Consider the following 14,169-nt stretch of genomic DNA (forward strand, 5'->3'; position numbering starts at 1 on the left):
TTAAATGCACATATGTACGTCAAGGTAAAGCAACAATTTTCAGACTATTCAACGTGCTGTGAATCATCAGGAATAGATGCTGGTACAAGCATACGTATTTGCTTCACTTGATGGAAGACGTTTCTACATATGTCCAATCTATACACACAGAAGCATCTGCAATGAAGTTATGATGTATTGAGCAAAAGCTGAACTGGTTCCTCGTCATATTTTGCTGCCCCGAGCATAATGCCTTACCTGAGCTTGGTGAAGTGCTTTGTTAGTGTCTCTCGCGTGTCGATGCTGGCGACGTTGGACATGGCAAATTGTTTCAGATCTGGGAAGAGCTTGAATGCTGCTCTCTGTCATTCAGTGAAAAAAAAGCACAAGATATAAATAAGAAGTGAACGTGCTAGTCAGGTATCCCTACATCACAAAATCTACAAAAAGGCAGCCACAGACGACCATCTCCAGTCCAGGCCAAAATCTGAAAGAGGAAAGTCTTAGCCCCAACATGATACATAGTTTAAACTCATATACAATCAAGAACAAAAAATTTTAATGAATACAATGTATACATGGCAAAATTTGACCTTGACCTACTGCCACATCTAAAAGTAGCCTTCAAATTCTCTACTTCAAGTGAATATCGATACAAGAATTGATCATGTGACATCTAGAACTTATATAAGATTTGTCTTCAAATTCAAGGCCATAACTCTACTGGAGAATGGCCTCACTTTGTTGAAAGCACAGCAAAATCACATACATAGGAGTGACAAATTGCAACGTAAGGGCCTATACCTGAAGAGAACTTATCCTGTCGTAATGGATATCGGTCATCTCGTGGTCGGTGAGTGCTATCCCCGTCGAATCCTTGATTTCAAACCCTGCATAGAATGTCAGCATGTCCAGCAACTGTGGATAGAGACACATCAATCAGGAGCAGATGCTAACATCAATTAACATTATTGTGCAAAACTTCTAGTATTATAGTCTTCAAAATCTATGAGAAATATGAGTGGTATGGTATGTCCCTTGCTTCAGTATGAATAGGTATGTCTTAGTATTGGTGTGAACTAAACCTATACAGTGATCTCTCCAAACCCTTGATTGATTTTACTCATAAGCTCTCTTACCTCAAACTCCGAGGTTATAAAACACTCAACATATTCCCGGCAACAAAGGTCATGATCTTTTGACCATGGTAAGACAGTGAACTATTACCATAAATTAATCTAGAACAGAAATTTCATTGACACATAAGATGGAATCATGTGAAACAATCTATACGACACTGAGCTATATTTCACTGAGCCAGCAATACTCTTGACATATAATGCCATAAAGTCCAGTGGCATCAGCTTTTTTCTGGGATTTCTATGGAATATACACAGTGATGTAATCAATTTTATGGATGTTTGTGTGTGTGTGTGTTTGTGTGTACATGTGCATACTGCAAAAAAATTTACTCATGTATGAACAGATCATATCTTTTTTATATCCTACCTCACTGAATAATTTCCCTTCCTTCCTCTTCATGAGGTTGGAAAGTCTGCACTTGACAACAACATGAGCATCACTCATGACGGCGTTAAAGAAGCGTCTGGTCGGAAGCTGTGCCTGGTAAAAATCAAACCAAAACATCACCACAGCAGTGTTAGCAATGGTCTGCTGTCATGTCATAATGATTTAATATCATACAGTAATCATAAAATCCATATTGGTAGCAAATTTGTCATGAAATTATGAAGAACTCTGCTACACAAACTTAAATAAATGAGACCAGATAATCTCATATAACTACATTTTTCTTTGCAGATGAAGGAATGAAAGGAAAGCTTCACAAATCCTTCTGCGTATATTCCTTTAAAAGAAATACTTGTGTCCAAGCCTTCGAGTAAATGCTGGGTATTAAATTTTGTTACTCCAGCAGAATCCCACAGTCACTGCTGACAGATTCTACAAGGATTTATTTCAAGTGATATTATTTGATTAAATAAAAAGAAGTAAGAACAAGAAGACAGGCATTTCAACATCAGTTAATAAGGAATTCTACTCATATAGGGGTGTTTTCATCAAGGTAGGAGGTGTATAGGAGGCTGCATAGTCAAGATGTTCATTTGTTTTTACACCTGGTTTGTACTCCTATAACTCCATATTAAAGTGAATTCACACAATGGCTACACCTTCATACTTTTTCCATCACAGGGGATATTTTGTGCATAAAATCATCCTGTCACCCTGATGTCTACACATCAAAATTTCACATCATTTTTGAAGGGCTATGAAGGTATGCATTTGTATAGGCTAAGATAAAAACAAAATTTACATGTATTCACACTAAATCAGAGAGTTTAAACTGCACAACTGGCACTTCAGCTTCTTACCTCAAGATCGATCATGAGCTCCAGAAAGCGTTCACAGAAATGCACTTGGTTTGAATCTGTCTTACCTGTTGAGAGACATGCATGAGTTGTAATCTTGTTGAATGACATTAATGCTTCAAAGATATCACAGCATTCATTAACCCCCTCAGCCCCATCACATCAAACATCATGGGTGTCAGAAGTAAACAATTTGCAGATGTTTATGACAGAGTACTTCTATGAGTGAAAGTACAAAATGCATATTGATATCTTAATATAACTTACACAAAAGAATGAAAGAGACATACTTGCCATTCCATGGGTATCAAAGAATTGTCTTGGTCACGTGAATGTGATGATGGTGTTATACACTATTTTTTTAAAGCATCCAGTATCATTTATTTCACATCTACTCATGACAGACGCTCTCCTAAAAACTCTGATGAAGATACAATGTAACATTGCATTTCAAAGACAAAGAAATCTGACTCACAAAACTTGAGAGAAATAGGTCTTTTTTTGAACCCACACGTTCACTATTCCAGCAAGCAATGTCACAGCTTTACAATTTATTATTATTATTTTTTTTTTGCTATTTAATAATGTTAATAGTTTTATAACTGTTTAATAAAGTGAAGTAAATTACATTAGCAAATTTTCAAATTAGCAGATGGTGAGCTCAAATTAGTGGATTTCTGTACATTTCTATCTGATTTTTTTTTCTTCAGATTTAACAATTTAGATTTCCAAAGACACATAGAATGTGCACAAAAAAGGCAAACAAGTAAACAAACAAATGTTGAGCTTCAGACTTACCTTCTTCTGGAATGGAGTCCAGGATGGTGAAGAAGAGTTGAATCAGATTTGACAGGAATCTACGCTCAAAGTCATTTCTGTAGATAGATTTAGTGCAAGTACATACATGAAATTATTTTTCAATAAAGCCTCAAGCACTATATCATATAAATGGTGCTATTTTCCCTGTCACTGTACTGAGCTGACCACTTCACTAAAATCCATTTAGTGACCATCTGACATTTTACGGAGCCACCGAAGGGAGTGACTCGATCTAACAAATGAAGCAGAAATCCACCATTGCAAGGAAAGTTGACGATTGATAAGTGCCCCCATTAATTAGTGTCTCCCATCCAACACACGGATCATGTGATACCATATGCTACTGTCACTGACTGTCCTTAAAATCCCACCCCTAGCACTCTTTGAGGCCACCTGAACCATCGCTCAACTTTCATATCTCCTACCTTCAAGAATGATTCCTGGCAAATTTGGCTACCCGAACATGTTCCCTTTCCCCTATGGTGCCCAAACAGGTCATAGTTGCCAGTCAAGACTGACCTACATTCCTTAAGTCTAGGAATATCCAAATGCCATAAGAGTTGACCATGCTATCGCCTGACCTGGGGAAACCTGCCTTAAGCCTCTTTCAGGCCACCCAAACAATTTTACTTCAGTGTACTTTGAATCCCCTACACAGAAGAATGATTCTTCTCAAGTTTTGCTAAAATCGCACCAAGCATTTTAGAGGAGATAATACAAACGTTAATTTCATCCATTACGGCACACTCCGAAAAGCTATCACCCTTTGGTGCCCAATCTTATTGAAAAAGGATGAAAACACCAAAAGCCTATGAAATACTGACTGTGAATGAATGGCAGTGGTAATAAATCACTTGAGCCCTTGGCTAAGGTTCATACCCAATTATGCCTTTTCCTTTCACAGATGAGACGACAACATATGAGCCTATACAGCAAATTCTGGTTAGTGTCACAAAATTTGAGAGGAATTTAGATTTAAATCTAAGGCTCAATTTTACTTGCCTTGCTTTGGTCTCTTCATCAGCCTTAGCATCACTTCTCTTAATGATGTTCCAGAATTTCCTGTACTTTGAGTACAACTTCAATTCAGCTTCAAGTCTCCCCTGGAGCAGGTACAAAGTAAGACAATGCACAAAATTATGACAATGCATGCACAAATATGAGACCTGCTCAAACTAAGAATCGCAATCAACTCTTCTCTGCCGCAGAGTTGTGAAGGGCAAAAATCAAGCTCCGATTAAAACTGCAGCTCATGTTTTTAGCTTATTGGAAGAACTATTACTAGTGACTGTAATACGATACATTGTCATACTTTACTGTAGTACATTTAAATCATGGAAATGTTCATAGTACATTGATATCTATACTCGATTATACTATGTTTGAAGTGGAAAGGAAAGCAAAGCAAAGCGTAAGAAAGATTTTGATTTTTCATGTCTCACAGCTGGCAAACTGCGACAAAATTATCATGTTGAAAAACACCCACACACAGATTTTTGCATGAAATCAAATATTCTCAACAACACTCATATTTAGAATCAAAGAAGTAACACAGATGAATCAAATTCCCTTTGCGCACTTGCAATCGAATTCATCAAAGGTTCTCAGTCCACTAATGACATACCGGCAGGAGACACACCCACATCGGGAGTGAGACAAGTCGCTGCACCTGCTCTCGGATGACATCAACTTCCTGTTCAAAGAGAGAGATACTTCACTGCATCATTTCACTGCTCTGACATTCTACACCAATAGGAAAGTGCAATCCCTAATATGTCAGAGGTTAAAGATGAAAGTTAGACATTGTCATGACAGCCTAATAAAGTCGCAAAGCGTTGATCATTCCAACTGAACATTCCAACTAAACAATTACTTTTTTAATCTGCAGACTTTACAATGTCCCAATGAGATGTTCTGGTTTAATTTATTTGAAAAGAAAAGAAAAAAATTGACACAGGAAAGTTAATGTAGTAATAAAGCTGGCAAACACAACGATTATGATTACAAGAAAATAAGCTCCGCAGTTAAGCAATCAAGCAGTCTAGATACGATTGATATAAACACACTATCAATTTTTGATTCCATAGTTACCTATTTCCCAGTAGCTTAGAAATTTCACATTTCCAACACCTTGAGATTTTGAAGTTTGGTCAATATATCCACTTTCACTATATCTCGTAAATCAAATTTGTTATTTTACAGCAATATTATTCATTTCCAGTTTTCTCAACTTTGATGTCTGTGATTTTATCAGTTATGCTTTGATGGGAAACAAATCTTTTACAGCAAAGCTGAAAGCCATACAATCACTTCTTTACATAATAGAATTAATTGAATGACCATTTAAACATTTCACTCCTCATTTCTATTCTTGCTATAAATCTACAATATATTGACATGGGTCATTCCCAGCTGAAATTGTAACTGTCTTATGACATTTTTGGCAAAAGTTGTCCCCTTTAGCCTCAATCTTTGACCTGCACCTTCTTGTCACATCCAGATGACTGCTTCCTTTATTTCTATCTTTTCTCACAAAATCACAATACCAAGCCAAGGCTAATCTCAGACACTGTGTAAATGTGAGTGCTGTTTGTTTTGACACACAATGATTTACATCCCTGGTAGCTTTAGACTCACTCACCAGGCTGTTGAAGCAGTGGATCAGGAACACAAGAAGAACAGTCTGCTCTCTGATGGATGCAGTGTAATCCTTATGTGTGCCCAGAATCAGCTCGAGAACGTTGCGAAAAAATGCCGGAAAATGCTCAGGCCTCAACTTGCATGCCTACAATGAAAAAAATAAACACACACATAGAAAATTTAAGAAAAGGAAGCAGGAGAGAGAGAAAAAGAAAATTCATAATACTTGATCAATTCCACTGCTGCCAACAGTCAACTGGGATGTCTCCGCTCCTCAAACAATCACTATATCTGCTACAAGTGTATGGCAAATCTATTGTACTGCATGTATGTGAACACAAACAAATCACTTGTACTATCATACAGTGACAATTCCTTGAATCACTCAAGTGTGTTTTTTTTTCCCCCCAGGTATTAGTTTTAATATGTATTCAGCAAGGTTGGTCTCTTTGAACAAATTAGAATTACCTTCTAATTCAAGTATTTTCAAACTTTGACATTCATCATATAATAAGCTGTCACTAGATCATGTACAACATTGTAGGCCTGATTGTAGCCCATGGTTGCCGGTATACACATTCGGAATTCACTTTGTAATCTTGCCCTCTGACCCCAACTTACGGCCTCTTACTTGCACTGCAAGAGTAAATGTAATCCAGATTCAAACAAACCAATCATGGCATGGTCATTTCTACACAAGCTACATGTTCTTCTTAATATTCTACAATTACTGTAAAAGTGGACATTTTCATGGTGTTGAAATTTTCATGCATTTCGCACAATGAGAAACTAGCGCAAAAATAAAAGCACACAAATATTTTTGCTTGCCATATGTTCCTGTAGCTGATGTCTTGATACCGCAGAATTAAAAGCATGTGAAACTCTTCTTATCCGGCCGAGCGCGAAAAATTAGTCGCACGAAAATATCCACTTTTACAGTATTGCTGTCGCAAGAAATGATCACACCTCGCTGCCCTGACAAATACACAAAGTGAATATTGATTTAGCATACACAGCAATGCCTCCAGCAATACCATAGATGCTAGGATTTGATAAATGGCAAAAAACTTTATAAAGCACATACATTGTACATGTTACAATCAAAGCACTGACATTAAAATTTGTCACAATATAGAGAATTTAGTAAATAAAACACTTCAGGGACATGAAGTGAATGTCTTTACTGGCAAACAAAATACAGAACAATATCAAAAACAACTTTTTGGCTGAGTTTTATTTGTGTTGGAAGACTGTATTTCACAGCCTTTCAATCATTAAACCTGTTGAAGATGGTCCCGCAAATACTCGGGTAGGTGTCTATGGGAAATGTGTGCTGTAGCAAAATCAGCCCATCCTCAACGGGTTAAGTTCCTCATTCAACTCCCCTGACAGCAGCAGTTGTTCCCCAAGGCAAAGAACTTTTTTTCTAACTGCCTAGTCCTTTGGAGGGGTCTTTATGCCGTCAGTCCAGTATTTGTTTGCTATTGATACAGGCATTCATCGCCTCCTAAGCAGCCATGTAAAATCAATTCAATTCTCAATTCCAATTCAATTCAAAATACAATAAGTTCATGTGCTTGAAAGCCTACCTCCCAGGCTTGGACACCTTCCCTGAACTTCTCATTTACCATGACAGCAATGGAAAACAGATGCTTAGCAGAAGCCTGCAAATAAAAAATATAAAATAAATGTAAATACATAGCTCACACAAAATGACAGAAATGTGCCACCAGTCTAATTACTAAGGATAGTGCATGCACATCCCATGAAGTGAAACCGAGTTCACGTACTGTTAACAAAATCTCTTGTATGGTCTCCAAGTCAAAGACGCACAGCAAATTCAACCTTTTGTACAAACTAGTATATATATGTGTGACAAAAAAAAGGTCCAAAAATAAGTTATTATTCTTTTTATCTCTGTACTGAAATTATGAAATGAAGTCCTATTTAGTATTATAATTCTAATCTATACTAGCATAAACCCCGACAAATTAGCAAAGGAAACTTCATGAATGTGGTTCATGGCTCATTCACACACGCTGTCACTTAAATACTGATATCTATTTACTGCTTTGATGCTAACAATGCCTCTAATATGCTTTGTTCTGCAATCATTTCTGTCTCCAGCACAAATACGATTCTCACACTTACCGCAAAACATTATATTTTCGCTGCATGAAATTTTCGTGAATTTTCACTAGCATTCAATGCATATAGTGTAGAATAGAACTTTTGCGTGCATTTTAATTTCGTGAATCTTGGCTCTCGTGAAATTTGCGAAATTAAAATGCACGCGCATATTCCTTGTTTTACAGTAGGTTACATCACTTTCACAAAAACTACAGCATATTCTCATGGCCGAGGTGATAGACCTTGGTGACCACCAGAGTGCTTCTCATTTACTCACCTTGGCTGGATCATAGTTTGGCCACAGATAGTTTTCCAAGTACTGACTAAACTCTAGGAGCATCACCCTTCGAACATCAAACCTGTGACACACACAAACAAGTATTGTAAACGAAGCGAACTTTTAACTCAGCACTGCTACAATGTTTATGCAAATATTAGTCAGTCAATCTTTACCCTATAAACCAAATTACATACTAGTACTGCAGGACATTTCTAGCAGAAAGGCTAAAAATGTTTTCTGAAAGAGTAATTCTTCTTTTCCATTATTCTAAAGTTTGGAATCATACACCAAATTGAAAATTGCATTTTTAGCGTTTTTTTTTTTTAATACTTAACTTGGAGAATAGCATGATTAGGTCTGTCTCAGAGGCCTCTTTTTATTTCTTAAAAACCCTGTGTACACTCTTCACATTCAACTCTTATAAGTTTTGAAAGGATGATGCTACTGCTTTGAAAATTGGTATTAGTAGTGGATATAATGTGTTAACAGAGCATGCTCAATGTCAGTTTAATCTGACATTTCCTTCACTGTTGTTGCTGTGGTGTTTTTCATCCTTTTTTTTCCCATTCATCGCCCAGCTAGCATGGCTTGGTACAATCAAGCACTTGAACAGACACTACAGTGTATATATTTTCACTTTGGAGCTTCTTTTCTCAGTAGGCCCTACATATACACTTGTCTAGAGTATGTGCTTTCTTTCTAATATTTAGATAGGTTAGGAGAGTCCATTTCGATTGAGTTATACATCATTTTAAAGCTGAAATTCTGCTCTTTCAGAATCTGCCCTTTATCAAAAATCCCTGTCTGGCAGTTTTCTATTTTGTGATACAGGGTCACACATAGATGTATTTATATGCCATCAATACTGCTATTTGTCATTCATCTGCTGTGCCAGGTACCATAATAGAATTATGATAATCTTGAAATCAAAAGGTCATAGTATCACTATAGACTGCACATCAATGTTCAGTCAAACCTGTGCATGGTGACCACCCAAAAACAACATGAAATGTGGCCTGTGGCCACTACAAACAGGTTGTGACAATGTTAACTTCATCACATGCCATCTGTTATTCGCAAGACACCCTTGTCTCCCTTAATGTTAAAGGACTATGAACGAGAGATTCAAATTAGGAAAATCATATGAAAAAAGGTATCAAAGCAGAGGGAAATATCTCCTGAATCAGATTATCATCATGACTTATTAAAAGATATTAGTGCCATTGAGAAATCGTGAGTTAAAACTGATCAATTCACTTCACCGATTTTTGCCCCGGAACAGCTGTCTTTTTCGAGCCCTAAATTATGACGTCACGAAAGGCTCACAAGCCTTTACGGGTGCAGCGGGACATTGAGGCCGCCATTCATAAAGCACATATCTCCAGGCAAGCAGATGTAATATCTGGCCTGTTTTTCTTCGCATCGGCTTTCTCGACTGAGCCACTAAAACTTCAAATTCTTACCTTAATTGTACGGAAAGACTTTGAGTTTGATGTCGAGGGTGAATTGAGTGATGGCAGTAACAAATGATACTGAGAGCGACGAAGTCGGGTAGGTAGAGGAAGCAAGGGCAATGCAATGACCAAGCACGGTGATCAGATTTTTTTGTTTTGCTTTTATGTTCATGTTGATATCTGCGCACTTCACAGCTGCAGCGCGCATTGAACTGTTATGGTGCGTTTACACCAAGCACGGTGCGGGCAACGGACCAGGTTTTTGCTCTGGTGCACTAAAAGGAACCATGTCTGGCTCTGTTACAATATCACTTCCGCGCTAATAATCTTGTTACAAAATTAAACTTATACTGGTGATTGATTGCTGATGATGATTCCGACATAAGAATAACATTTTGGGTGATTTTGTGCAGAATTCCTATTTTTCCTAAGAGAACCAGACACGATTCCTTTTGGTGCACCATAGCAAAAATCATGACAATTGCCCTTAACATGCTCGGTGTAAACACGCTCTCACTACCATCTCTGGTTACTGATACTTAGTACATGTACATGTATGTGTATACACGAGCAGCTACAATGTGTATAGGGTTATGAGCGAGCACGTACCGTACTAGCGAGAGCTTGCAATTACTAGTAAGCTAGCAGCAGAAGCCGTTTAGGACACAGGTGTGTTTTAGATGCAGGGCCTACGTCTCACAAAAGTATCGGAACTGTTTACTATAGAACTCTGGAGTAGGTAGACCTCTAACGTCTGATTTAAACCTACATAGATCTACCACAGACACACTTTCATGGACTAACGTTAGAGCCAAACCCAAGGTAAGTTACAGTAGACCTACTACTAGTATCCATTTATGGGATCCAAATCTGATGCTAGTATACATTAGCTAGAATCCTGAAATTTCCACGATTCAGAGGGTGTCTTGGGAGCACTTTTTTAGGACTCTAGGAGTAGGACTAATGTTAGTCTAGATCTCAAACGTTAGCTCTATCTAAAGATGTAACATGTTAGATCTACAGACGAAGATGGATGTTCAAAATTTCGGAATTACTAGCCCGACCTGCTTCTAGTTCAAGCGCGAGTTAGCAGGTGCCGACTGTTCAAGAGTCAAGACTATTTCAGGCACAAAAGCACAAGTAATAGTCTACAAAGACATCTGTTTTCGTCTTAGTTCTAAGCAAGATAGATTCAATAAGTAAAAATCTACGAAAAATTATATGTAACAAAATTCATAAATCTCCCTTTTTTAGGAAAATACCTCGCTGAAATGTGCCTACTATCATGCAGAATTCACGCTTTGAACCACAGCACTGTGTACTGTAGCAACAGTACATCAGCGCAAGGCCGGCTCATTCGTTCCTTGCATGACGTTATACTTTCGGTCCCCAAAATTTCACCATCAGATTGGATTCTGGTGGTCAGAAAAGTGTCTCAAAACATCATCTACCCATCGTTCTAGAGACGTTTTCACCTTCTGAAAGTTAATGATTCATATTCCTAGAGAGTTAAGCTTTCAAGAAATGTATGATTCACCTTATTTATGAATATCGAGCTATTCTTCTCGTTCATCGTACTTTAATGGAAAATATGCAATGTGCAATATATGTACATATATCGTCACCACCCAAGTAATCTGTAAGAAAACCAGAAATATAGTGGTTAAATTCAAAACATTAAAACATTCGTAAACATGAACATTACTACGTAGACATTTCTTACCTATTTTGCAAGAGCTCCTTATCATATATGTCCTCAATGACCTGCAAAACAGATAAAGTGTTGATCTTTTATTAGATTAATGACATCACAATTGTTTCTTTACAGCTACAAAATGTAATTCAAGAAAGGTAGGTACCTACTATTAATGAGATAAGACAAAGTCGAGTCATCTTAGAAAATGATGCTTGACCTCTAACCCCTATGTCAGGCAACTAATTGGACATTGGACTCTGCTGGACATTCTAGGTGAAGTCATGGCTGGAAAATTACATTATCAACTAAAAGTACAATGACCTTTGACCTTCACTTTCCATCAACCACCACTTTGTGTTCATGCAAATAATTGTAGATTTATTTTCACTCTTAATTTAATTCATATAATCCATACTCCACTACAAGTTGAAGTACTGAGAAGGAATGGCCTTCTGGCTTTAAGAGCTAAAGTTCAGTGACCTTTGACCTACAGACCTCTATAATTTTACATGAATGATTGTCTTTTTTTTTTCACCCTATCTACTCAATAATACTACTGGGAGACATTTCAAGAAGAAATTAAAGCTAAAAATATAGTTTTCAACATATTAAATCTCAAGTTTGCACTGCCCTCCTTTTGAAACACTAATTTTGCAATATTTACAATCAAAGTTTTCACAGGACTAGACTGTGGCAGTGATATTTTGAGTACGTAATTGATTTTCACAAAGGTACACTCCTTCCAAGTCCAAGAGTTAGTAAGTAAAATTTGTGAATATTTAACAGTCATCGACAAAGAGGGTGAATGATGTATCTTGGATTGCCTTTCATTTCACAATCTGCTTATGCCACAAAAAACAAACAAACAAAACAAAACAAACAAACAAAAAAACACAGAAAGTTATCATTTTACTCACCTTGGGGTCAAATGGTAGGTGGGGTTTGGGGCTGTTGGGTGCCCAGTAGCGGCTACCCAGCTGCGTCAAGGAGTCAGTGCTGATCTGATGCACGGTTGGAGCAAAGCCCTTGCCTCTTTGGCCCGTGCTCATTCTGAACTTCTTGGCAGGTTACCGATTGGAAATTTCAGTCACACCAGAATCTGTAACATGAAAGAATACACACATATGCTTCTTGCATCATGACATTTGAGCTTGCCCGGTTACATGTAACTTCACCTTTAACTGCCAGGTTCATATTATGAATTGCAAGCACATTATCAATAAAGACAAGAGCCCGTAAGGAATTACTTTTCATCTGAGCTTGAAGATAAATTTGAATTAGATGCAACCTCCTTTCCGTGAGGGTTTATCAATAAATATTATATATACATATTTTTTTTTTTTACTAATCTTTAAACTCACTATCATGAGATTTGTCTTTATTCTTTCCCTATACATTACAAGTACCTGTATAAAGGCCTCGGCACACACATCAAGCACGGTAATGGCAACAGTTTGGTTTCTAGCTATGGTGCAGCAAAAGGAACCATGTCTGGTTCTGTTACAATATCACTTCCCCGCTAATAATTTTGCTACAAAATTAATCTTCAACTTGTGATTTTGTTGCTCTTGATATTGACATAAGAATGAGATATTGGGTGATTTTGTACTGAATTACTAATTTTATTTTTTTTTTAACAGAACCAGACATACAATCTGTACATGTAATTCTGTTTAGCGCACCATAACAAAACTAGATATATCGCTACGGCGACTGATATGCCTCCGCCATAATGCATGGTTCTCCTAATAGGTCTATAGTACAATGTCTTGACAATGTGTGATGACAGTTTCACACAATTGGCAAAATATTAAAATGACAGGTTTGCCACAAATGTGCTGAATATTCACTTTCCTAGAACTAGGTTCAATTGGATGAATGATTAAAATTTCAGAGTGCAGGTATTTGGGGAACTGATGATTTTTACTTGACTTTTGACCCTTTTATAAGTTTATGCATTGAGTAATTTTCAAGGTATTGAGAAAAAGTATAATTTCAGTATCAAATGGCAAAATAGCATTATCTAAACCTGGCCTTTGACCTTTGACCTCACAGTTCCAAAGAGAATCACTGTTAGGTAGAACATGCATAAATATGTAAGTTTCATGATGATACCTTGAGTTACTTTTGAGATATGCAAGTGCAATTCAGCACTTTCACTTGACTTTTGACCTTTTGACCTTTGATCTTTTGGCAAGAAACTTCCCACAGAATATATATTGGGTAATACATGCATACATCAAGTTAAAAAAAAACAACAAACCTTCAGGCATTGCATAAATATAAGGAAAGTAGTGATATTTTGAGGAGTTGACCTTGACCTTTGACCCATGACCCCAACTTCCCTAGATAATCACTGCCCATCAGTACAAGCATATATACTAAGTTCCATGAAGATACCTTGAACCATTTGCGAGATATGGAGAAAAACATGAAATTTCAATTTTTTTTTCACAAAATAACCTGTGACCTTTGACCTTTGACCCTGTGACCCTAAAATCCACACAAAGTATTATCCCCCAAGGATATACCCTCATACCAAGTTTGATGTAAAACCACCATACGGTTCTTGAGATATCAACAAAAACAAAACGGGACGGACGGACAGACGGACGGACGTGCGTACGGACGTACGGACGTACAGACGGACGACCCGAAAACATAAATGCCTCCCGCCACTTCGTTGCGGAGGCATAAAAATGGACCGTTGCCGTGCTCATTGTGCCAAGACCTTAAAAAGGTGTCTTAGTAAATAGTAACAAGTAGGCCTATTGCCTTCTGGAG

At 37.3% G+C, this 14,169-nt stretch overlaps 1 protein-coding gene across 1 annotated transcript in view; it reads right to left on the reverse strand.

Annotated features, from left to right (window-relative positions):
* Nucleotides 1-14,169, reverse strand: part of LOC140234069 (RNA helicase aquarius-like) — a 52,083-nt gene that overhangs the window by 36,317 nt on the left and 1,597 nt on the right. Inside the window, exons 2-13 of the mRNA XM_072314152.1 lie at nt 12,303-12,484; nt 11,413-11,453; nt 8,233-8,314; nt 7,415-7,489; nt 5,827-5,970; nt 4,810-4,878; nt 4,188-4,288; nt 3,165-3,241; nt 2,370-2,434; nt 1,489-1,602; nt 784-897; nt 238-341 (exon numbers count right to left, since the gene is read on the reverse strand). Of these exons, the coding sequence (XP_072170253.1) occupies nt 238-341; nt 784-897; nt 1,489-1,602; nt 2,370-2,434; nt 3,165-3,241; nt 4,188-4,288; nt 4,810-4,878; nt 5,827-5,970; nt 7,415-7,489; nt 8,233-8,314; nt 11,413-11,453; nt 12,303-12,434 (1,118 nt within the window). The 5' untranslated portion in view covers nt 12,435-12,484. The remainder of the gene's footprint in view (nt 1-237; nt 342-783; nt 898-1,488; nt 1,603-2,369; nt 2,435-3,164; nt 3,242-4,187; nt 4,289-4,809; nt 4,879-5,826; nt 5,971-7,414; nt 7,490-8,232; nt 8,315-11,412; nt 11,454-12,302; nt 12,485-14,169) is intronic.

This window comes from Diadema setosum, chromosome 1, assembly GCF_964275005.1.
Source record: "Diadema setosum chromosome 1, eeDiaSeto1, whole genome shotgun sequence".
In the NCBI taxonomy this organism is placed as follows: Eukaryota; Metazoa; Echinodermata; class Echinoidea; order Diadematoida; family Diadematidae; genus Diadema; species Diadema setosum.